Raw genomic sequence first — 24,548 nt, 5'->3', positions numbered from 1 at the left:
GGGGTCTGCTCCCTGCACAATGGAATGGAGGGGACCCTACAGCCTGGCCATGGGACAATGTACCCACAGGTCCCTCCGTGTTCCTCAATCACAGTGTTCCCTAAAGCTTTAAGCATGTAGAGATGTGGCTTAGCCCTTCTCTAATTCCCCATAGCAGGGAACACTCTGGACACAGCAGTGGGGCTGTTTGAGCTGTGTTCCCTCCCTGCTATTTCACACCATTCTTATATTACCCCCTAATTGCTGGTGTGGGGCTCTGGTGGGTTTCCAGCTGTGCACAGGGACTCAGAGCTGTGCTGCAGAAGTGGACACGTCCCTTCCACACGTCCCTAAATCGCCTCAGCACGCAGGGAAGGGCTGACCTGCTCCTGAACCGCCTTTTCTTTTCCTAAACCAAAACAAAAATAAATTGTTCCTTAGGTCCTGACGCCAGGCCAGCCTCCCTGGGGAGAGCACTGAAGCACAGGGAAGGGTTCAACAAGCTGTGGTCGATGGATCCCTACCCCCATAGCTGAGTGGGATCCTGCCTGTGTCACCCCAAAGCCCAGGCTGGAGCAGCATCCCCCACCCCAACAAGGGGAGTGTGGGATAGGCTGGCTGCCCAGAAGCTTCCCTCCTTGGGTGTTTTTCTGCTGGAGCCAGCCCCGCCTGCTGCAGATGTTTGGCAGGGGCTGGGGATAGACGGCCAGCAGTGCTTCCAGTCTCATCCCTGCTACCACCACCTCCGGTGCTGCAGTGGGACAGCATCATCCTACCCTGTATGGCTTTGGGTCAGCACCAGGTGCTCCACACCCATTGCCTCCATACCCGTCTCCTCCAGTACCGCTCATCCCTTCTGCACATCAGAGGCTGTAGAGGCCACAGCAAGGGACAGGGAACCCGTGCACCTCTGCTACACCCCGGGAGCCAGCACATGGCTGTGGAAAAACATTAATCCCAGCACAACCTCTGAACTTTTGTTGCAGGTGTGCAATCCCCCCTTGTCATGCTCTGGAAGCGCCCCTGCTCCCCCCCGCTCTCCCTTCTGCTGCCATGTTGCTTCACGTGGCTCCGGGCTCTGCTCACAAAGCCTTCTTTGCAATGCTCCGCAATGCCTTTCCTGGAAATGTTTGCAATAGGATCAAATCTTCCCAGAAATCTCCGCTGCCGCAAAAGGAAATCCCTCGTGCACCCCTGGCCCAGGAGAAAAGCACTCAGGGAGGTGGGAACAGCTGTTTTTTGCTCTCTTACCTCAAGCCAGGCTTCCTCCTCAAACCACTAACACAGCTGCGGCTCTGTGCCTGTCCACCTCCTGTTATACTGCTCTGCTCCACACACCACGCATGTCCCAGGCAGCAGCTGCTGGCAGTGGGGTGGGATGGGGGAAAGCAAGGCAGGGGCTGCTCTGAGCCTCAGCACCGTGACCACCACCAGCTGCACACTGTGAGTGCCAGCGAGAGAGGGAGGGAAGAGGAACAAAGGAGGAAGAAATCTGGTTCTTTGCTCAGTTCGGCGACTTGAGAGGGGAGAGCAGTACAACAGCTCAAAAGGAGAACATCTCCTTGCTCCCTGGGATCTGCGCTTTCCCCTGACCCCAAAGCAAACCCTGCCCAAAATGAGAGGATGTACCTCTGCAGCGGTGCACACAGCATTTAAGCAACCGTTCCCACATCCCAGCCTGATTCAGCTCACTGCTTACGTACATTCTCATGTTGAGTCATGCCAGGATGCTGGTCTGGCCGCAGGGCTTCTGTCCCACACACAGCAGCCCTGGACCTACATCGCACCCACTGCAGGGGCTGCACTACAGCATGGGGCTGTGCCAGTGGGCTTGTGGATGGGCAAGGGTTTGGGAAGCTGTGACAAAGCGCTGCGCCCTGATGACACCAACCACATGGACAGAGCTGCACGACACACAGACAGACATACAGACAAAATAGAATACAGTCATTTTATTTTCTATTAGCTTATTTGGTCTGGCAGTACCTGTGGGGGAACCCTCTGCTGCCTGTTTGATAGGAAGGCACGGGGAAAGGGACGCAGCTCCAACATCATGCAGGCAGAGGCAGAAGCTTCCCACACTCCTCTGTCCCACTGGACCCATAGGATCTGAACCCTGCAGGGTTTCCTGCAATTCCAGTTGATATCTGACACATGGAACCACTGGTGCCAGCTGCATTCCTGCTGGGATGTGCTCCTGCAGCAATGCTTTCAGCAATACGGATGCACAACCAGAAGCCACATCCGTCATCTGGCTTTGACTCTTCTTTTCCAATCACCCCAGCAGCTGGAGAAATAACTATGCCAGGCATTTATGGTCCTTGCTGCCTTGCTGCTGGTACTGGGAGAGTCCCAATGGGATAACATGGCTGCAAGATGGCAGAGGCAAGCTATCTTACAAGAACAAGTCACTTCCAGCTGGGCATCACCTCCATGTCCTCAATGCCACACAACCAGATCCTGCTGTGCTCCCCAGCAGCACGGTGGTTCACTCCCACTCCAGCCCCATCCTCTCCCGACTCTCGGGGTGCCCCATGGTGGGAGTCCTGCTGATCTCCCTCACACGATGCCATTGCGTGTGGGGTGAGTCCGTACCCGGTAGATGATGACAGCTGTGGCTGGGCACAGCAACAGGGCTGTCATGACAAGGATGGTGGCCAGGATGATAAGAACGATGACCCAGATGTCCAAGATGTGCTTGGGGAGGGCAGCGGGATCAGCAGGGATAGGGAGGTCCATCCTAAAAGGGAGACACAGAGCAGTGATGGGGCTGTAGAGCCCAAAGCCTCCCCAAGGAGACCACGTCCAGCTTCGGGCATGTGCTCTTTGCAGAGCAAACAGGCTCTGGCCAAAGCTCTTTTGAGACGCTGTGGGATTTACAGAGTGCTTTGATGAGCTGGATGGAAGCCCGGGGAAAAAAATGTTCCCTGTTAATTGCTGCTGCAATTAAAGGAGCTGATGGAGCAAAGCTGCCAGCAGGCATCCCACCAGTCGCCCGCTCACTTTGGGGTCTGCTGGCAGTGCAGAACGATGCTGCAGTGAGGCACTGTGGACAACCGGTGGGTGTCCAGCCCCAAAGCAGCTCTCTGGGGAAGCAGAGCACTGGAACGCGTGGTGCCACGCAGCCCGTGCTCACAGCTCCCCAAACCCCCCAGTTCCCGCTGAGTCACGCAATTAACGGCTCAATTAGCAGCGCTGCTTCGGCACCACACGGTGGGCATCACCAGCGCGGTGCCTCCCCTCCTCCTCAGCAACTCGAGCGCGCTGAAAACACGCGTGGGCTGCGCTCCCAGCGCCTCCTCGACGGGGCGGGGGTCCCACGGGTGGACTCCGGGGCTGCTCCACGCCCGCTTGGTGCGCTCCGAGCTTCTCGGGACCAAGCGCGGTGCCGACGGCCACGCGTGGCTCGAGGCGGGGAGCAGCACCGCGCGGCACGAAGCGAATCCCACGGCGGTACCCACGTCCCGGAGCCGGTCCCCTACCTGCGGCGCAGAGCGGAGGCAGCGTCCCGCCGAACACGGCCCCGGCACGGAGCGCGGAGCCGGGGCGGCCGTCGGGGGAGGGACGGGGCGGGGAGGGGAAGCGGGGCCGGGCGGGGGAGGGAGTGGGGGAGGAGGCCCGGAGGGGAAAGAGGGCTGGGAACTCACTCTCCAGAGCGAAGTCCGAGCCCCTGCAGCCCGCTGTGTGCGGGAGAACAAAGGGGATGGGGTAACGCGGCCACTGCTGTGGGGTGTGGGGATGGATGTGGGATGGATGCTCCGTGGGACCAGTGATACGACTCCAGGGTTACGGCATGGTGCTGCGTCAGGGGAGGGTCAGGAAAAGGTTCTGCACCAGAGGGCGGTGAGCGTGGAACAGACCCCCAGGGCACGGGTATGGGCCGAGCTGCAGGAGCTCAGGAAACGTTTGGACACCGTTCAACCATGGGATTTGTGTGTTCCTGTATGAAGCCACGGTTGGGCTCAATGGTCCCTGTGTGTTCCTCCCAGGTCATGACACTCTTTCATTGTATTCTATTGACATTTCATAGCTGAGCACCATCACAGTTCACTTCCTCCAGCCCAGCAGCCCTACGCTCAGAGCTGGGCAGGAGCCCACAGCAGCTCAGCCCTCATCAGCCTCCGGTGCAGCCTGGGATAAAGCCACACGGGGTCTTATCGCCATGCAGAGGAAGCATCACAGCTGCGGGTTTCCTTCACAGCCACATAGGAAGGGCAGGCGGCTGCTGGAGCTGCACGACACCGCAGGGTTCACACAGAGGGACCTCAGTGCCATGCCCAGGAGCTGACTTCATGCACTCTGCCTGCAGAGCACAGCAAAGCATAGCACCCAGACCTGACACACATCAGCAGATCTCTGGGTTGTTCTGTGCTGCTCACTTCTCAGTAAAGAGTGGCTGTGCCTGAGCCCTGCACAGGGACAATCAGGAGCTGCAGGCACAGCTGGGGCACTGCTGCTCTCCTCCTCCCCACAGCCAGCGCACCACTTAGGAGGCAGCTGAATGCAGCATTGCAACGCTGCAGGAAGCACCTGTGCAACGTACAGGCAATGCAACGCTGCAAGAGGCACCCAGGCCATGCACGCCCAATGCAACACTGCAAATACCCATGCAACAAAAAACAGTGCTGCACTGCGAGAGGCCACGCGCATCCATAGGAACACTGCAGGGGGCATTCAGGCTCTGCAGGCCGTACACGAGCTCTGCACACGATACAACAATACAACAGGGCGTCAGCGCGCCATCTCGTCCCGCCCGGCGCCGCAGGGGTTAAAGTGGCAGGTCACGTGGTCTCCGCCGCACGCGGGGGCGGCGCAGCGCGGTGACGTAAGCGCGGCGCGGCGCGTGGCGGCCGTTCCCTCCCAAGATGGCGTCGCTGCTGCAGTCGGAGCGGGTGCTGTACCTGGTGCGCGGCGAGAAGGAGATGCGGGCCCCGCTGTCGCAGCTCTACTTCTGCCGCTACTGCAGCGAGCTCCGCTCCCTGGAGTGCGTCTCGCACGAGGTAACGGCCGCCCGGCCACGCCGCGCCGGCATACGGAACGGGGCGCTGCCCTCCGCGCGCGCCTATTGGCTGTCTTGTTTGTCGTTTATTCGCGACTCGCCTCGTCATTGGCTCGCGGCTCTGGCCGGGGGTGGGCACAGAGGTGCCCGGACGTAGCGATGCGATTGGCTGTCCATGACAGAGGGGGCGGTGCCTCGCGGTGGATTGGCTCAGTGATCCTGTCCATCTGCGGAACTTGGGTTTTGATTGGCGAGATCGCACGGGGCAGGGGCGGAACTGCGTGTAGAGGGCTGAGCTCCTTCGGGGCGGTGAGGCCTTGTCCCGGGCCCGGGCGGCCGCTCGGGCTCCCTGAATCAGTTGCCCGGTTATACTGTGAATTAAGAAAGCATCAGAGGCTAAAGAAGCGTTACGAAAGGCATTAGGTTCCTTGAAGAGGTGTTTCTGCAAGCCGTAAAGCCTCCCTGTTGCAGAAAATAGATGTGTCACCACCTGCCTCCACATCGCGCTGCACCCGGGAGGCCTCAGGCCTGGCCGTTCCTAGCTGTGGATGTTTCCTAATTTGGGCAGGGTCTCCTTCCTGTTACCGTTGTGCTAATTGACAACGTCAGTTTGTGGCAGCAAAACATTTCCTGAAACGTGTGGCTTTGTGCCCGCTGTAGGTACAAGGCAGAATAAATGTAGATGGGAACGGCATAGTGCATTGCAGCCTGTTGTCCGGGCTCAGGTATGACAATGTGGGATCTGCAGTCATCCAGTCCCCGCTGTGCCTTTGCTGTGTACCAGGCAGAGTGCTTTAAGTGCCTTAAGAAACCTCCCAACGTTATTAAACATCAGTTTTTGGCTGAGACAGCCTGAGGTTTCAGATACTGAAAGAACACCTAATGTCTTCTCTGGCTTCGCCCACCTGTCCGCAGGCAAAGCCTCCTGAATAGCACAGCAGTTTCCAGCTGCAGCATGGCAGAACAGTGACATGTCTGTGTTGTCCCTCAGGTGGATTCCCACTACTGCCCCAGCTGCCTGGAAAACATGCCATCAGCTGAGGCCAAGCTGAAAAAGAATCGGTAAGGTTCATTTGTCATCAAGGGCCACCATTCAGAGCAGCTTTGTCCTTATGTTGTGAGCACCCAACCACACATACCTGAAGCCCCCTTCAAAAGTTACTTCACTCGTTACCTTTTGGGTTGTCTTGGGGAAAAATTGTTTTCCCATGATGTTGATTTCATCTTAATTTGCCCATTGAGTGTGTGTTCCTGTGCCTGTGGACAGAGATAGGAGCGCTGTGATGGGCTGACGATTGGACTGGATGATCTTGGAGGGCTTTCTCAGCCTTAATGTTTCCATGATTCTAAGGCCTTTCTCTCTCCAGGTGTGCTAACTGTTTTGACTGCCCCTGCTGCATGCACACCCTTTCCACTCGGGCCACTAGCATTCCTGCTCCGCTCCCCGATGACCCAGCCAAAACTACCATGAAGAAAGCATATTATTTGGCCTGTGGGTTTTGCCGCTGGACTTCCCGGGATGTGGGCATGGCAGACAAGTCTGTTGGTAAGTGATGTGCAAAAATACAAGGCAAATAGCAGTCCACCATGTCTAGTGAAGGTAGAATACAACCAGCCTAGTTGATGGCTGTGTGATAAGTATAAGGTTTGTCTAGATTTTGAGTTGCAGTTGGGAAATTAACAAGAAAATGCTTTTTTGGTGAAATCTCATCTGAAGAGCTGAGTTAGTGTAACATCTGACACACTTCCATGCTGGTGTTACCTGATCTGTCACAAAGCTGTCAGACATGGACCTTTGTCAGTAGGTGTGCTCTCTCCCCCGGCTGAGAGCTTGCTTCAGTCTTTGAAGTTGCTCAGTCTGACAGCACAGAAATCTAGCTCATTTCCTGTCACTTCTGTTTGCTTAGGCTTATTTCAGAGGTATTAGTCAGTGTGTGCCCCTGTTTTTTCTCTTCATGACAGAAAAGGAACAAAGCTTTTGTCTATTTCTCAGTCCGTAAGACACGCAGAAAATATGTATCAGGCTCCAGGAACGAGGCTGAGTAGAGCAGGCAGGTTCTCTTTGACTTCTAGTGTTCGTGACTGAAGACCTAGAGGTGAAGGTGCAGAGACATGGGCAGCTGTTAATAAGAACATGTAGTTATAAACTGATGTGCATACTGCCATAGTCCTCCTGGGTGCTGTTCTGTATTCCTCAAGCAGAAGTTGTTTAAAAACGCAGTGTAAAAGCTGGACAAGTCACTTCAACCCAAACCTGCCCATGAAAAGCTCATAGAGGTATATATTTATGCAGATACAAACTTGAGGAACTGTGATGGTGAGAGTAGTAAATATAGGGAAGGCCATATTTCAAAGCTAGGACTGAGACAGGTGGGTGTAAGGTGTGATTTCTGTGTGGAGTCTGGAAATCTCCTCAGGACTTTGTTTTATTCTCTTGCAGCTAGTGGTGGCTGGCAGGAACCAGAGAATCCTCACACACAGAGGGTGAGTGAAGGGGAAGGCCACCCTTAGGCTGAGATGGCATCAGCCAAAAAGAGCTGTTAGAGGTGCCAGGCCATCTCAATCTTGTTTTTTGCACCTGTACAATTCTTCTGGTGCCATGTCCAGTTCATAATCTCTGCCTTGACTGAATTCAGTGGAAGGAAAGCCTCTTAGAGGCTTACCCATGGATGTCACAGTATGAAATTGCTTGTTTGGGAGGATTTCCACTGCAAACGTAGTAACAAGTGGCACTGTTAAAATTGCACTAATGGGCATGCTGTCTCTGTGTGTCTGAGGAAGGCTGCTATCTAATGAGAGGTGTTCTTAACCTTTGACAGAGCACATCAAATTTTGCCTTACTGGTCTACCTTTAAAACTCTTCATAAGTTTGAAAGCATGCTTTGGAAAAACTAAAGGATGAATCTAAACGGGGACAGTTACTAACTGGAAAATCAGAACAGGATGCTGTTTTCTGGCAGGCCTCATTCCCAGAGGAACATCGGTTTGTCACCCATGATGTGCATAAATGAATGTTAAGGCACAGCAGCGTCCTTGATGTATATCCTGTGATATACTGGAACTAGGAACGGAATGAAACAATTAGCAGGAACCCCAGCTTGTTGACACTGAAATATTGCAGCTGGTGTGATGTTTGTTCTTCTTTCACTGGTATCTGTTCCTCTTCTTAACTCCAGATTAACAAGCTGGTTGAGTACTACCAGCAGTTGGCTCAGAAAGAGAAGATCGAGCGGGACCGGAAGAAGTTGGTGCGGCGCCGAAACTACATGCCTCTGGCCTTCTCGGTGAGCTGGGAGCCCTGTGCTCTCAGAGCAGGCAGAGTGAGGCACAGCAGCCTCAGCTTGGAAAATGGTTGGGTAGAAGGATAGCATGATAGGGCTACTTTCTCTTTCTGCTTTCTCTTCTTTTTTTAATTGGGAATAACATGAGGAACATGCGCCAGGATTTCTTGAGGGATGAGTAGTTTTGCACCCTTTAATTTGTACTGTACTGCATTTTTCTGTAGTAATCCTCTCTGATAGTGTCAGAAGGGTTTGTACTTGCCAGGCAAAGGAGTACGTATCCAGCAGTGAAGTCCACTGCAGCTGTGGTTACGATGTGCAGCCTTCTAAGGAAAGTTGCATACTGCTGCTCAGTACCAAATCAGGATTGTCCTGCACTTCGCTGCATGAAGTCTCAACTGAAATTAATTAAGTTAAGACTTGATTGTGGCCTGAATTACTTGTTCATTGTAACTGTCAGGTAAACGCTTACTTCGTTCAGCTGGGTGACTGCATATGCTTGCTACTTCTCAATTAACTGTGCCTGCTCTGTGCCCTTGCTTGTGTCTTATGGCTGCATTTTTTGTCTCCGTTGCTACCTGCTGCTATTTTGGGGGCTCTCCACAGCAACACACTATACATGTAGTGGTAAGTCTTTTCACCATTTCTGCTGGTGTTAAAGCTCTCACGGTACCAACTGAAGAGCAGTAACATATTCTGCTCTTCACCTTTCCTCAGGGCCTCTGACTTGAATGTGTATAGAGCAAAAGCACCCAAAGGCTAATTAGTTAGAGGGTAACATGTTTAAAAAAACATGGGTTTTGTTAGTTTGGAAACAGGGCTTTGTCTTTGGGTAAGTAATTTGCACTTGAAAGGCAGTTCTTCACAGTTCTCAGCCAAGAGGTGTCCATCTGCATACCTGAGGGAAATGGTACTAATCTCAGTCTTCTGATTCTTGAGGAGCCACCAGGATAAGGCTGATGCTCAGATTTCTCATTTGGTAAGAAATAAATTTTCAGTTGAGCCCAGAAGGAAGATCTGTGCTTCCAAACATCATGTGTGCAGTTCAGCTGCAGAAAGAGAGGAGTAGCTCAGCTGTTCCTGCTGAGAGGTTGTGCCTGGTGAGAGAGACAGACCATTAGGTAACAGAGCTCATAGGAAATGGAACCTTCCAGCATCTGTAGGGAGCATTTCACATGGACACAGAGCCACGTCTGCCTAGTTCTTGTGCAGTTGAGCTCTCATTCTGCACGACTGACAAGCAGTTAAGGGAGAACACGTTAGTACTGTAGGCTGATGGTTTAAAAACAGCAACAAGTGTCATAAGCAGTACCCACAAACATTTCTCTTCCCATTGTTTTCTCCTCACTCACAGTTTGAGCAGGGAAAAAAAATACCTTGAGAGGCCTCGAATACCTTTCCCTTTTTGCTTTAATTTGCTTGTTTCCCTATGCTTATCATGCAGCTCAAATATGAGTTTGCAGTAGGTCTTGTTGCCCTGGGAGGAAGCAGACCTCAGGCTGACGATGCCTTTTTGTTCCTGTAGGACAAATACGGCCTTGGAACCAGACTTCAGCGCCAGAGGCCCGGTGCTCCCATCAGTGCTCTTGCTGGACTCTCGTGAGTGTCACCTAATAGAAACAAGTGCATTTCCATCTCCATGTGCACTGTTGTCTTGCACTCCTAGCACCTCTGCCTTCTGTGGCATAACGCAGTGCTATCCTTGCTGTCTGTCAGAGCATTTGTGCTGTGTTTTATGACTAAGTTTCCTGGCGTTTTGCTTCAGTCTGAAGGAAGGAGAGGATCAAAAGGAGATCAAGATTGAGCCAGCTGATGCAGTGGAAGAAGTAGAACCCCTTCCCGAGGATTATTACACGAGACCAATCAATCTGACTGAAGGTAATACCTTAATATTGTTTCCCTTTTGCCATTCATTTCATAACATGGACAGTGTTTGGAAATGTGTCAATGGGTTCCTAGTGGTTTAAGGTTTTAGCATGCTGGGGTTGAAATGGTGTGAAATTTGTGATTTTTCTAATGGTGCTTTTGATTGCAGCTCAGCAAAAATAAATGCATAATCAAAATAAGGAAAGCTTGGCCCCAAAACCAACAGGCTTCTTTGCTACTGTTTCATTTTTTTCACTGATTGTAACTTTTCTGCATGTGACATTGGGGTGAAGGAAAGACCTGACATCCTTTTTCAAATGATAGCAGATAATAAGGAAGTAGTTGTGCTGCTGGGGAGTTGGCACCTTATCTGGCCTGTTAAGTAACAGTTGTGCATTATTTTGACATCAGGTTGGAACAGCTTACGTATGCTTGTGAGATAGCTGACTCCTGATTCAATCAGCACATATTGTAGATTGGGCCAAGAAATGTAGGAGTGGATAGGATAAAACAGCAGGAACAGGAAGCATTCTGAACTTTCTGCTGAGGTGGTTCTAAGGAGAACAGATGTCCTCAGTTCTGCAGGCCCACAAAGTTCACACACATTAAATAACTCATAAAAGATTTTTGGGAAGGCATGGATGGTCTCCTTTCCTCATGAGACTCTGTCAGTGTTGAGAAAATAGGATGCTGGTGAAGAAGACAACTTCTGCATTGAGGGAAAGGCTGCCAGGTGGCTGGCTGCCTGTTAGACAGTGGTGAGGAGCCTTTTTTATGGAAGAACACCGTGGGGAGTTTGGCTGCTGAAGTTCCTAACTGCAGTCACTAATTCTTTGTGTGAGTCTGAATTACGCAAACTCCTTGCTGCAGACTTTGTCTCCTACTCAAGCAGCACCCAGCTGTGGCAGTAACAAAGCTATGAAAGCTGACTTGCCCTTTGCACACATGCTGTTAGGCCAGTGCGTATGTGCAGTCTGGCTTGAGTTTCAGTGCGTGGATAAGTTGTAAATTTGGTCTTCTTTGTGTCACCCAGTGACAACACTGCATCAGCGCTTGCTGCAGCCTGACTTCCAGCCAATCTGTGCTTCCCAGCTCTACCCACGTCACAAGCACCTCCTGATCAAACGTTCACTGCGCTGTCGGGTGAGTAATGACTGCAGAACAGCACTTCTAGGCTCACAGGACTTGGGCTATGGGAAATGAGCTCTGCATTTCTTTTTTAAGAGAAACTGCTCAAATGCTTCTGGTGGTTGAATACTGGAAGCAGCAATGAGGAGATTAGGGAGGCTGTTGCATCTCTGGTGTGATGACAGCACAGCTGCCCCTTCACGTTATTGAAAGGCTTGTAGAGACACAAATATGGACTTGCGGAAGAGTTTGTGTGTCCTGCCACACAGAAAGAGAAGAAAAGCAGGGAGCTGGAAAGTGAAGACGGGCAAGAATTAAATCCAGTTTCAGAATGTTTTCTAGGAAATCATTTGTGTCAGGCAGTGCCTGTATTTAAAGAGTAGCCCACGAGGAGGTCAGCCTTGGATTCCAGTTATTTGTGCCTTCTTTCTGCTGCAGTCAATGTCTGAGTATTTTTAAGCTTGGTTCCAAGTTGTATTTCTGAAATTGCACCTATAGAACTGATAAGATACTGATACAAAGTATCAGTAACTTGCCACCATTGTGGCTACATGCACCCCAAGATAGCTTTATGTGTACTGTGCTACAGGTTGGTAATGCTGTGGTTAGTGGCCCTGTGCCTGCAGCTCTGGCTCATCTGTTTGTGAGCACACGCTATCTGTTGGTACTAACAAAAATATCTTTGTGTCTAGAAATGTGAACATAACCTCAGCAAACCAGAATTCAACCCAACATCCATCAAATTCAAGATCCAGATGGTTGCTGTGTAAGTAAGATGTGGAGGGTGGGGCCAGCAACTGCCTACCAGTACTTAGAGCTTTATATTTTAATTTCTTTTGAGCTTTGATCTTGTGTGTAATTGTGTAATCTGTTAAAATGACATAGTCAGTTAATTTATGTATTTGAGTAATTTGTAGTAAGTTTGCTCCCTCATGTATTGGAAGCTTGCTGAGGACCTCAGCAGTCTGAAAAAGGCAGTGCATGCTGTTCAGCCCCATGTAGTAGCAGGAGTTGTAGGTTTAGCCTTAGATAGCAAAAAGGCTCTTCATTTATTTGCTTGATGTAAGCTAAGCTCTAGTATCATTGAACATGCCAGCCAGATGCCTGTGAATACTTACTTCAGCAGGTTACAGGCAGCAATGCAGTTTATCCCATTCATTTGCTCTGTTGTTCTTTTAGTAACTACATCCCTGAAGTGAGAATCATGTCTATTCCCAACCTGCGCTACATGAAGGTCAGTGCTTTCTTGCAGAAACACTTTAGGGTAAGATATAACTGAGAGGTGTGGATGTGGGATGGTTTCCTGAGGGCTCTGCTAGCTTTGTTTAGAGAGAGTGCAGGGCTTAAGGGAGCGGTCAGAATAAGAGTGCCTGCACTTGTCACACCGTGTGAGTAGATTACAGTGCAGTCTGATGTCTGGCATAACAAGTACATGCAGGTGTCTGAAGAATAAATGGTGTGGAGAGCTGCATGATGTTGCCAGCATTCTGAAGGAATGGGGCTGTTTGCTGTCCGTCCTTTGAGTAAGCAGTGTGATTTTTGAAGGTGTCGATCAGTCACACAGTGGGGGTACTGACAGTAATGATGACTTTTAGCATGATGACTTCTTGACTTGCAATTCTTGAATCTTTCCAGGAAAGCCAAGTTCTTCTGACTCTGACCAATCCAGTGGAAAATATCACACACGTCACACTGCTGGAGTGTGAAGAAGGAGACCCTGACAATGTTAACAGCAGTGCCAAGGTATTGTACCTGCTGTGCAAGCCAGGCCTCTTCCAAGGCTTTCTGCTCTCATTTATCTTTCCTCATGTGGACCTTTAGGCCATACTGTGTTTCCTTTTCTTCCTGGGAGGTTTAAATTACCACCATCAATGTAAACATCAGCTCTTAATGTATTTTAAAATTCTGTCTGATCATTGAGATCCAGAGCCCAAGGGAGAAGTATGTGACTTCACAGATAAGAGTTGTAAATAAAGACTTCCAGAGGAGGGAGAAGCCAAGGGTAAATCATTCTATTAAGCTGTAGGAGAGCTTAATTCCCTCAAAGAGAATTACTTTGTCCTGTTTGTGGTGTAGATGGTGGTCAGTACTGAAAGGTTTCTGTTGGTGTTTTGTTTCAGGTGGTAGTTCCTCCCAAGGAGCTTATTCTGGCTGGCAAAGATGCTGCAGCAGAATATGATGAGCTGGCAGAGCCTCAGGACTTCCAGGATGACCCTGAGTGAGTGCTGTCTGTCCTGTAGGGACCCTGTCCCTGAAATGCTTGGCACTTTAACCAAGTAGTTTGCTATGTACTCTCTCTCTTCAGGGTGTTTTTTTTCTTTCTTTGTTTTTAATTGTTAATTTGTTTAGCTTTGTGATCGGAGAGAAGCAGTGCAAATCTTTCTCTTCTGTTTGTGGTTTGGACTGTTCAGAAGACATTTCATCCCTTCAAAACAATTATGGTGTTAGAGCAGTTGAGTTATAGGTGTTGGTACTGATTCTCCCTTCAATACTCTTGTAATCCTTTTCTTTGCAAGCAGAGGGTTCAAAGAAGTGATGGGAACCACACAGTAGTGTGTACAACAGAGGTGCCTCCAGCTTTAGCATTGAAATACACCCTACAGCCTCTTACTGAGCAGCTTGAACCATATATTACGGCCTTTCTCTGTTGCATAACTAACTAGGTTCATAACTTTCATGGCCAAAGCAGGCATGTTCTGTTCTGCCAGCAGCTGCCAGCTTAGAGGAGGGTAGTGCGTTCTGATCTTGAGGCAGGAGGGGCTGTGAGTCCGCTGGGAAAAGAGCAGCAGCCGCCAACTAGAGCAATTGTTCTAGTGAGGCATGTTCAGGCCGTGGGCTGTAAACTGAGCATCCCTCTTACTTTGTGTCAGAATAAATCTCTCAGAACAATAGATGGAGAACTCAGCTGACCCAGTTCTTTTGTTTTCTGTTTTGCAGCGTTATTGCCTTCAGAAAAGCCAACAAGGTAGGAGTTTTCATCAAGGTTACCCCGCAGAAAGAGGAGGGCGACGTGACCGTGAGCTTTAAGATGAAGCACGAGTTTAAAAACCTTGCTGCTCCAATCCGGCCCAGTGAGGAATGCGACCAGGTCTCAGAGGTCATCTGGCTTACCCACCACGTTGAGCTCAGCCTCGGTCCAGTGCTCCCCTAAAAGCTCCCAGCACTCGTGTCCCCGTGGCTGGCTGCAGGATGGACTGTCAGTGAAAGAATTGCACCCTGGTGAAACCTTCTGTGAAAGCTCCTGTGTGATGTGTGGGTGTGTGCCACGGGCTGCAGCCAGGCCGTCAGGAGGAGGCTGCATGGGTGAGGGTGCTGTGGTTTGGGATGATTTGTTCTCTCTTCTTATCGTAGTGCCCACTAACTAAAGCTCTGCTTCCCCACACTTCCACAGGCTAGTTTAACTCGCAGCACGTGTTTCAGCACGCAGATAGAGCTAGCTTTCTCCAGATTTGTGTTACTGGCTGAATTTGGCTTTATCGACAAAAAAGAAACCCTGTTGTTTTTCTTCTTCTTTCAAGTCAGCCCACGAACCTAATGTTACATACACAGAAGTGAACTTTTTCCCCACATGGAGCTATGCCCTCTTCAAACAAACATTTTAGGAGGTGGCAGTGTCTGCTGCATTACTGACAAGTCTGTTGCTGCAGCATGATGCTTTCTTTCCTTTGTTTTTTGCTTCCTGTTAGGATACCTCAAATAACTGTGGGGCACTCGGATGTACAACCCTTTCTGTTCTTGTGAAAAAACACTCTGGCACATGCAGTTTCCTTAGCCAAAGTGGTAAATCTTTTCACAAAGGAAACGGTCACTTTGTCTTCAGTCCCAGAACATGAAATACTGCAGTGCTCATGGATCTGACTGGCCACCAACCACACTGTAGGCTCGTCGTTTTGCAAGGTGGATGTGGTAGTGTGAGTTGTTAGAAACTGGGAAGTCTCATTGTGCTACATTTCTTTACTAAGGTGAGAGTGGTCCTGAGAGGCTGCCTGTCAATCTTCATATTAATAAATGTGTGTTAATAGGGATAGCAGTCAGTACTAAACTTGGAGAATTGAGATTAGCTCTAGCATACAAAAAACTACTGAGGCTGTCCAAGTTCATACTGTCTTTTTCCAGCTGTGGGAGTGGGGGTATAAAGGAGGAAAGGCTGTTACACTGTAACTAGCATACACTGTACCACTGTTCTTAAAAAAAAAAAAAAAAAAGAAAAACATTATCTGGGGTGTAATGTGGCCATAGCCCAAACTAAAACTTTAATTAAGAAGAGTGTATGCAGGATACCGAATGCCAGTTCACTGCAGTAGTACAGTGCGAGTGGGTGAGATTGTTTGTCCTTGGGAGACTTCAATTTCATTCCCAGTTCAATGTTTACTTTCATTACCTGTTTCTGATGGAGCTTTGATGTGCTGGCTTTGGGAGGCGTTTGTGTATCAGCCAAGGACAGCTTTGTTGCTCACGATGTTTGTGCTGTGGTTCTGCCACCCCAGAGCTGCAAACTGCTGTGTGGGAGAGAGGGATAAGGCCATATCTCCTGCAAACCAAGCAGCCTGCCTTAGGGAAACCAGCCCTCTGGGCACACTGTGCCTGGAAGGGAAACACGCGCCTTACAGCCCTGCTCCTGCAGCACCTCCCAGAGCAGCAAGTCAGCACGTTTACAATGCCTAGGTTACACACAGGTGTACAGCATGAGTTTAAGAAGTGTAGTTTGTATTTATTAATGTATAGCGCTAGCGTCTGCTGCTGTTTTACCTTCCAGATAACAAAACACTTAAACCATGGCCATCAGTTCTCTCCTTAGCCGCAACACTACTACCTATGGAAGCAGCTTTTGGGATGCTGCTGGCTGATGGAGCTCTCTGGCTGCAGCTCCCGGTCCCAGTGCCACCGCAGGCATTGGGATGGGCTTGGGCTGTGCTCTGTGCTCCTGGACAGTGAGGAGCTGCTGGGCTCTGTGCCTGCCGACAGCTGCTGGGGGCGCAGATCGGTGGCTGTCTGAGCAGTCCGGTGTGCTCGGTGAGATGTTCCTCTCCTTTAGGTGCTTGTAGGTGATAGCAATGCCGTGAGCTGTGTCTGTCCGTCTGTCTGTCCTTGCTCCCGGGTCGCAGGAGTTCTTGCCCATCGGTGTAACCCGTAATGACAGGCGACTGTTGCCTTACTGCTTAACTTCACGTAGTAATCTTCAATAAAGCGACCTTGGCTCTCAGGCTCTGCACTGTTATTTACACCGCCGTTAATGGGGAAGTAGTAACAATTAAAATATGAAAAGCTGAGCACCCCTGCGCTCCCACCGCCTTCACTCCCGCTCGCTCCTGCTGATTCGGCCGCGTTGGCTCATCTCTATGGTTGTCTAGGACAGTGCCTAGAGCGCCCCCACTGCTCCTCCCGCGTCCGCACGGCGCTAGCGGAAGTGACGTCACTTCCGGGTCCCACCGCCTGCCGGGATCGAGGCGGAGCGGAGCGGCGCGGGGCCGCCATGTCGACGTCGCTGGGCTCCAACACTTACAACCGGCAGAACTGGGAGGATGCGGTGAGCCCGGGGGGAGCCGGCCGGCGGCGGGGGGCCGTGCTGTGGGACTGGGGACTGCGGGCTGGGCCGAGGCCACGCGGTGGGGCCCCTAGGGCCGAGGGTGGCTTCTGCTACAGAGCTGAGGAGCGCGGGCCTCGGGAACGTCCTTTGGGTTGGGTGCGTGTGAGGTGGGCGGTGAGAACAGGAGCGGCTGGCCTGCTGCGGTCATTTAGCCATCAGGGCGTGGGTTGCGGCTTCTCGCATGGCTCCTGTGAGCCGGTTCTATGAGCACCTTGCTAAGGCAGGCCGAGTTCGCTCGGCAGGGTGAGCGCAGAGGGTGGTTCCAGTGCTCTTGTGATGATTTGATTGCTCGGTGCACGTTTTCTTTCTTTTTCCTCCGCTTAGGACTTCCCTATTCTGTGCCAGACGTGTCTTGGAGAAAACCCATACATTCGCATGGTATGTGCTGGTGGCCCTGTGCCCTTCGTTGGGTGCTGATGGCCATAGAACTGTTCGGTTTTGAGGGCTCAAGCAAGCTTGGATGCAGGAGGGGATGCTGAGGGCATGCACTGGCTCCTTGGCTGTGCACTGCAGGCTTTACTTCATGCCTTTGTTAGTGCATCACATTGTGGTGGTCGGTGCAGGGTTTAACAATAACTCGGTCCAAAAGCTGAGCAGGATGTCACAGTCTGATGTCTGGAGTGCAGGAAATACCAATAAAGCTTTGGTGCCAGTAAATCATGTGACATGGGAAGCAACGAGCTGCTGAAATATTAAATAGATGAGCACAATCTCTAAAACCTGCATAACATGAAAATGAGCTGGAGCTGTCTTAGAAAGGCTGCTGACAGTAATTTAAATCCTGCTTTGTTGACCTTGGTTTAATATGTCCAAGATGAGTCAGGCCGTTCCACGCTGCTTTTCTCAGTGCTCAGTCCAGTTACACGGGGCATACCTTTAGATTATCTTTGCCTTGCGTTTCCTTTCCCCAAGTTTGCTGAGTGCTGTTACATTTTTATGGCATGTGACTTTATAGTCCGTATAGATATTTTAAAAATGTTTTGTTTTGGTGTGTTTGCTTTATGCACTTACATCATTTTGATTAAAAATAGTATCAATAATCTGTTTCATGATTGTTTTTCTTTGGTATGTGAGGTGGAGCTCGTAATACTTTGTTTTAATGAGTGCTTCTAAAATGAAAATAGGTTGAGAATTTCTTAGATTATCTTTTTTTGGTCCTGTTTGCCAGGCAAGAGAGATTCTGTTTAAGCACCAAAAGTAGAGGTGAGCGAGTCTAAATGCAGAATAAGAGCAGGAACACTGTGCTCTAAGTTCAGTGATGACGTTTCATCATTCACTGTATTTTGATATTTCATATTTTCTTTTCTATTTATTTATTATATTTCAGACCAAAGAGAAATATGGAAAAGAATGCAAGGTATGTTTATTGTCTTTTTGAAGAATGAGCTTCTAAATTGGTGCACATCTGGGAGTAATGTGTGTTCAATGTTTTTTAAAACATTTGCTGGCTTCAGAAAGTGTTTATCTTGGCTAAGAGCTTAACATGTACAAAACTACATGAAGTTTCAGGTGCATCATCTTCACTGTGTTAGTTATTCTTGAATCATAAAATTACTGCTAACAGAGTTAAGATTTGCTCCCAGTTATTACAATTATTAGATTGTGCTAAAGTATTTCATATTTTCTGTTGCAAGTTTGTTTTTACTGCTATGTGATGCAGAAGTCACTGGAGTTTAGGTTTTGCTGTCAATCTGTTATTCTTTGCCAGCTAATAATTTGTGTTGGCCATTGTACGAAATAAGGCAGGTTTGTATCTGAGAGAGCAAGAATCATTTGGCGTTTCTTGACTTGAGTTGTCCATCTGCCCCATTCTCACCCAAGGCAGGGACAAGGCACGTGTTGAGATCTTGCTTCTGTTCCTCAGATACCCGTGCAGCAGAAGCAGATGCGTTTTTCCAACACATAACACAGAGGGCAGTACTTCCTGCCCTCGCTGCTTTGCTGCAATTCAAGCTCTCGCTGGCTTGCTGCAATTTCAGTGACCTCTTAGTTTGCTCATAATTGGTAATTTGTCTCTAGCAGCTCCATGCTGACATCATCTGGAATAAAAAATGAATTCTTTCCGTTGAGTAGATCTGCTTTCAGCATTCAGGTTACTTTAATAACTCCAAACCTTCCCAGACCTTCCAAAAGCTTCCTCCTCTCGCAGTAAGGCAGCAAATAGCAATCAGCATTATCCTGAGCTCTTCAACTTTTTTTGCCTAGAACTTTGCTGAAGATTTCAGTGAGGCGAGGCGTGTTTGAGTTCTACATTTCCATGCAGGAACTGCTCTGGTTCTTGGTATGTGGTGCGACAGCAGCTCGCTTGTCTGTCTTTCAGATTTGTGCCAGGCCTTTCACAGTGTTCCGCTGGTGTCCTGGTGTTCGGATGCGTTTCAAGAAAACAGAAGTGTGCCAGACCTGCAGCAAGTTGAAGAATGTCTGTCAAACCTGTCTGCTTGACCTGGAATATGGTGTGTACCACAAAGGGCCGGCTGAGAAAAGCAGCAGCTCTGCTTGCTTCTGAAGTGAAAGCTTCTTAAAATGCGTGCATGACATTGGAGTAGTTGTTTCCAGACTTTGAGAAGATCAAGTCTCTTGTGAGATTCAGGGGCAGCTTCGTGTGCTTGAGCAGGAGACAAGTTATGTCTGCTTACCCTGAGTTGCAGTAACTATTTTTTTGCTCTTTCAGCTTGTGCTTCATAGGGGTTTTTTGTTTGTTTAATTCTAGGTTTGCCTATTCAAGTCCGGGATGCAGGACTGTCCCTTAAGGATGAAATGCCTAAATCTGATGTCAATAAAGAGTACTACACCCAGAACATGGAGCGAGAGGTGAGAAAGCATCATTGTGAGCATGGTCTTTGTGTTTGGATGCGTACAGGGAGGGAGGGGATCAAACACACTTTCTCCAAAAAAGAATGACCTACGTCATCTTCAAATCATGTGTTTGTTTTCATTCTGCATTACGTGTCAGCACTGTGTGTGTGTATATCTGTAATAATTTGTCTGCCTCTTAACTGCTGTGTAGATAGCCAACTCTGATGGCACTAGACCAGTGGGTGCACTAGGAAAAGCTACTTCTACCAGTGACATGCTGTTGAAGCTGGCTCGGACCACTCCTTACTACAAACGTAATCGTCCTCACATCTGTTCCTTCTGGGTAAAAGGGGAATGCAAGAGAGGAGAAGAATGTCCTTACAGGTACACCAACATCTTAATAGTTTCTGTTCACCGTGGTCAGATACGCCTCCCCTTAGGGACTGAAGAACAGGAAGTGCTGCAGTGGGCAGGAGGTGCAGCACTGTGATTGGAGTTGGTGTGAAATTAGCAGTAAGGTGGCGTGCAGCATCCGTGGAGAAATCCTTGTTGTGACAGGCTCATCTGTGAGGAATTTGCTGCGTAGGTTTGTGGTGTTTTGCCAAAGCAGTGACTGCAGCCCTTCTCTTGCACAGTTCATTTCTTCCCGTCGTGGCGTCAGTCCCCACAATCACAGGTCTTTGTATTTGAACAAGAGGCCATTTGAAATCCAGCTCTTACGTTTTGTAGTACTGAATGCTTGGCTGTCAGAAGTGCCATTCATTCTGAGCTCCAGGCAGCTGTGCCAGCAGCGTGTTGGTAGCCCCAGTCTGACTTCTTCAGGCTTTTTGTTCCAATGTGACATCTTTCTGTGAGCAGGGCTAAGCGTGCAAGCAAGCAGATGGTGTTTAGAGGGGAAAGGAGTGGATGAAGTCATGTCAGCTGCAGCTGTTGCTGGCGTTAAGAAACGCTTTGTTTGCTGAACCCCAGGCATGAGAAGCCTACAGATCCAGACGATCCTCTGGCTGATCAGAATATCAAAGATCGTTACTATGGAATCAATGATCCTGTAGCTGATAAGCTGCTGAAACGAGCGTCGACCATGCCTCGACTGGACCCTCCTGATGATAAGACCATCACTACGCTGTACGTTGGAGGGCTTGGAGATACTATCACTGAATCAGATCTCAGGTGTGTTGGTGTGTCTGCTTGTATGTTTTATGCTTTGGGTACTTATCACCTTCAAGGGAGGAAATCTGTCCTTCAAAGTGGGGCAAAAAAACTGGCTTTCAGTTTTCTTTAATGGGGAACTCGTGGGCAAGTGCAGAGGAGTGCCAGCTTGTTGGAGAACAAATAAACAAGCACATTTCAAGAGCTTTGATTAAGAGAGAAGTCTTAAAGATGAGTCATCTTTCTGAGTTCTTGGGGATAATGTGTTTTACTTTTTACAACAAATTCCATATCTTCTCTCTAGTTAGCTGCTGAGAAAAGCCCTAACCCTTATCCTACACTAAAGCATTTCTTTTATTGTTCCACAATTACATGCAAGAGCAAGTGGCTTGATTTGTACTCACTGCTCTGAACTGGTGATGGAGAAAGGAAAGGATCCGAACATACCTGTTTGGTCACATTTAACTGCTGTTATTCTGTGGCTAAGAGGAACAGGCTTTCATCCTCTCTCATCCTCCCTCCACGCAGAAATCACTTCTACCAGTTTGGGGAGATCCGGACGATAACAGTCGTGCAGAGGCAGCAGTGTGCTTTCATCCAGTTTGCCACCCGACAAGCTGCAGAAGTGGCTGCTGAGAAATCCTTCAACAAGCTCATTGTCAACGGCCGCAGGCTCAATGTCAAGTGGGGAAGGTGAGCACTGGAGTGACACAGAGACACGTTATCACTTTCTCAGTTGCCCTGTGCATGCTGTCCTCGGGGGCTTGATTCTCAAATAGACAGAACTGTGTGGATCTTTATTTAGTTATGGAATCTGGAGAGCTGGATTGGCTGTTAAGCTGAAGTAGGTAATGAGCTGCTACATAGCTGGGGTTCTCTTACAGTCTGTTCTTTTTTTCTTCTTTTTTTTGCCCAGCAATGGGATCTGGGTTCGAGATAACACAAACTGTGTAGGGAGTTTGCTGGTTGAAGGTCACAGATGAGTTTCTGTGGTTGTGCTTCCTCTCTACATCTTGTAAACAGTATGGCATACTTGGTTCCATACTTGGTTCCAGCCACCTTTGAGTAATTTTTGTTCATTTCTGGCCTGCAGCAGTGGATCTAAATGATGAAATGTGGAACTATCTCCTTACCTTGCCTTTTCTCATCCTTGTCCTTTGTGTGTTTTTTAGGTCCCAGGCAGCGAGAGGTAAAGAGAAGGACAAGGAAGGTACTACAGAATCCGGGATAAAGCTGGAGCCGGTTCCAGGACTTCCCGGAGGTAAGGGAGTAGCTTTCATCTCTGAAGCTGACCTGCCTCCAATGGGAAGGGCTGGAGTTAAAGCTCTGCAAGCAATATCAGCTCAGGACAGTAGAGGCACTGGTGAGCCCAAAGCAGTTACTGACAGTAGGTCTGTGGCAGATCCATCTGGAATGGGAAGTGAGCTTTGTGTAGAAGCAAATTCTTGCTGAAAAAAACGTTATCATGTGACTGGTGAATGAAAGTCACTCAGCTCTGAGATACTGGCAACACAGACTGTTCAAGGCTTGATTCATGTTTTTGTAATTCGTTGAGTGTTGTGTGAAGGAAAAAAACAAAGCTGGCTTCTGGTGGATTAAAAATGGGGGGGTGTTCAGCAGTTCTTCCACAAGGGCACACTGGTTGTTTCTCCTCCCTAAAGGAAGATGCTTCTGCAGCTCTTGGGGTTTCCATAACCACAGTGCGTTTGCTTTTTGTTGTTGTATCCTGCAGCCCTCCCACCTCCTCCAGCTGCAGAAGAGGAGGCTTCTGCAAACTACTTCAATCTACCTCCTAGTGGCCCTCCAGCCGTGGTTAACATCGCCCTGCCGCCGCCTCCTGGCATTGCTCCACCACCACCTCCAGGTACTTGATTCTCCTCTTCAGATGAAGGTGTGGAAATTGGGGTTCCAGCACGGAGGGCTACAGATGTAGTCCTTGCTCAGCTGGACTGTAACACTGATTTTCCTCATCCCTGATCATGCAATCTAAAACAATTGTATGAAATGAGCCGTCAGCACGCTTTGGTTGAACTGAGCTGCCTGTTGTGGTATGTATTCACTTACAAGTTTTCAGGCATGTCAGAGATCCCTGTTACTGGTATTCAGATCTGCTCAGGGTATTTGCTGATTGGGTACACGGTGCATTAACCTGAACATCAAAGGGTAATTCTGCAGCTGGTTGAATGCCAGCCTGTGTTTGGCTGTGTCTCTATCTGTCTGAAGACAAGTCTTTTTGTGGGGCATCATGTCTTGTGGATGTAGTTGCTCCACAGCTGAGTAGAAAGCAATTTAGATTGACCTTAGACACACGTGCCAGTCCCCCACCAGCTTTTATCTGCGACTGAGGATGTGTATTGTTTAAGGGTTGCTCCCAGTTTTACTGAAAAGAGAGGAGTGGTTTTGAAGACCTGAGGAATCACAGGACCTCTGTGACGTGCAGCAGTTAGCCAGGTGTTTTCCATCGGTACTCAAACAGCAGCAGGTCCACACTGAGTGCTCTGTTGCTTTGTCTGAACGTGACAGCTGTTTTTTTCCTGCAGGTTTTGGACCACACATGTTCCACGCCATGGGGCCACCGCCTCCCTTCATGAGAGCCCCAGGCCCCATTCACTACCCGTCTCAAGATCCCCAGAGGATGGGTGCCCACGCAGGAAAGCACAGCAGCCCCTAGCACGTCGTGCCACCCTTGTCATTTCAGTAAATGTTATTTTCTAGTTACCATGGTAGTGCCGTATGTTGAGCTGTGGGTGAACTAGAGAAGCCTTATTTCCCTGCTTGCAGACACTGGGCAAGCTGAGCTCTGTGTCGCTGTTAGCTAATCAGATCGTTAAGACATCACAGATCTTTCATGTAGTGTATAGGGGTGGGGTGGGAGGGGGGCAGAAAGGACTGTGAGGTGGGGATCAGATGTATCAGAATTACAGTGCTGTTAGTGTATCCCATTTGCACACTTTTGAAATAAACTTCTGGAAAAACCAGATTGAACCCTTTTCAAGCCCATTTGGTATCTTCAGTCTGTACATTATGGACTGTTTAAATGTGATGAGAGACTTCTCTACGTCAATTAAGTAATGACTTGTTATTCTAATTAGGTATTAATCTTGTACTATTAAGCCAGGACAGAATAAGAGCTGAAAAACAAGCTTATCACATGTGCCAAACTCATGGCTTTGCCTGACAAGTGCCACAGAATTTCTCCTTTTTTTTTGACTTAAAAAAAAAAAGAAAGAAAGAAGCTTTTGGTGCTTTATTTCTAACCCTACCCTGAGCAAGATGAGCAGCAGGCAGCCTGCTGGTAGTGCAGGCATGACCTGGAGTGACAGGTGAGCAGTTTTAACCTAATGAAGGTCCCCAGAGGTTGGGCTCCTGCACCCCCTGCAGCTGTCAGCAGCGAAGTACAGCTGCAAACTTGTCCTGTGTATTTTCAGAGCATGTTTCAGGCTTTCAAGGGTTTTGGATGCAGACTTGAACCTGTGAGATGCGTACAGTATGTTTCTGATTTGATAAGACGTGAAACCTTTCTGTTGTTTTCCTCCACCCATAGCATCTGTCTAGGAGCAGCTGTGTCTTCCATGGAGCCTGCAGTTGAATAAGATGTATGGGCACAGGGCTAGAGAATTTTAAGATGATATGTATGTCTGCTGCTTGTAATGGATCTGTGGGCATTTCTCTGTAAAGCAAAACACGATGGGACCTCTTCTGAAGCCTCATTTGCTTGTTTAAAAAAAAAATACATTAAAATATGTGAATTTTTCAGTACTTT

General features: G+C 49.0%; 3 protein-coding genes across 3 annotated transcripts; 2 read left to right on the top strand and 1 right to left on the bottom strand.

Annotated features, from left to right (window-relative positions):
* Positions 1-1,916: 1,916 nt before the first annotated feature.
* Positions 1,917-3,535, bottom strand: SMIM3 (small integral membrane protein 3). The gene is made up of 2 exons (XM_042881660.1): positions 3,462-3,535; positions 1,917-2,719 (listed from the first exon to the last, which is right to left on the bottom strand). The coding sequence occupies exon 2, from the start codon at positions 2,716-2,718 to the stop codon at positions 2,539-2,541; it is 180 nt and encodes a 59-aa protein (XP_042737594.1). The 5' UTR covers position 2,719; positions 3,462-3,535; the 3' UTR covers positions 1,917-2,538.
* A 1,275-nt stretch (positions 3,536-4,810) lies between these two features.
* Positions 4,811-16,456, top strand: DCTN4 (dynactin subunit 4). Its single transcript, XM_042881665.1, has 13 exons — positions 4,811-4,979; positions 5,970-6,040; positions 6,346-6,524; positions 7,419-7,462; positions 8,155-8,262; positions 9,785-9,858; positions 10,025-10,137; positions 11,159-11,268; positions 11,946-12,019; positions 12,433-12,487; positions 12,889-12,996; positions 13,374-13,471; positions 14,191-16,456. Exons 1-13 carry the CDS (start codon positions 4,845-4,847, stop codon positions 14,402-14,404), a joined length of 1,383 nt encoding a protein of 460 aa, XP_042737599.1. The 5' UTR covers positions 4,811-4,844; the 3' UTR covers positions 14,405-16,456.
* A 229-nt stretch (positions 16,457-16,685) lies between these two features.
* RBM22 (RNA binding motif protein 22) lies at positions 16,686-24,544 on the top strand. The gene is made up of 11 exons (XM_042881391.1): positions 16,686-16,780; positions 17,165-17,218; positions 18,168-18,197; positions 19,161-19,293; positions 19,551-19,651; positions 19,848-20,020; positions 20,606-20,806; positions 21,314-21,478; positions 21,958-22,046; positions 22,518-22,649; positions 23,326-24,544. Exons 1-11 carry the CDS (start codon positions 16,727-16,729, stop codon positions 23,454-23,456), a joined length of 1,263 nt encoding a protein of 420 aa, XP_042737325.1. The 5' UTR covers positions 16,686-16,726; the 3' UTR covers positions 23,457-24,544.
* Positions 24,545-24,548: the final 4 nt, after the last annotated feature.

The sequence above is a fragment of the Lagopus leucura genome, unplaced genomic scaffold (assembly GCF_019238085.1).
Source record: "Lagopus leucura isolate 7727_CA_CO unplaced genomic scaffold, USGS_WTPT01 Super-Scaffold_100030, whole genome shotgun sequence".
Taxonomy (NCBI): Eukaryota; Metazoa; Chordata; class Aves; order Galliformes; family Phasianidae; genus Lagopus; species Lagopus leucura.
The sequence above is the reverse complement of the archived record's forward strand: the minus strand, read 5'-3'. Positions and strand labels throughout refer to the sequence as shown.

Coding starts and splice junctions, on each gene's coding strand:
- DCTN4 (XM_042881665.1), top strand. CDS start 4,845: ATGGCGTCGCTGCTGCAGTCGGAGCGGGTGCTGTACCTGGTGCGCGGC. Junction 12,488..12,888: donor CCAACCTGCGCTACATGAAG/GTCAGTGCTTTC, acceptor GAATCTTTCCAG/GAAAGCCAAGTTCTTCTGAC. Junction 12,997..13,373: donor ATGTTAACAGCAGTGCCAAG/GTATTGTACCTG, acceptor GTTTTGTTTCAG/GTGGTAGTTCCTCCCAAGGA.
- RBM22 (XM_042881391.1), top strand. CDS start 16,727: ATGTCGACGTCGCTGGGCTCCAACACTTACAACCGGCAGAACTGGGAG. Junction 16,781..17,164: donor GGCAGAACTGGGAGGATGCG/GTGAGCCCGGGG, acceptor TCCTCCGCTTAG/GACTTCCCTATTCTGTGCCA. Junction 20,807..21,313: donor ATCACTGAATCAGATCTCAG/GTGTGTTGGTGT, acceptor CCCTCCACGCAG/AAATCACTTCTACCAGTTTG.
- SMIM3 (XM_042881660.1), bottom strand. CDS start 2,718: ATGGACCTCCCTATCCCTGCTGATCCCGCTGCCCTCCCCAAGCACATC.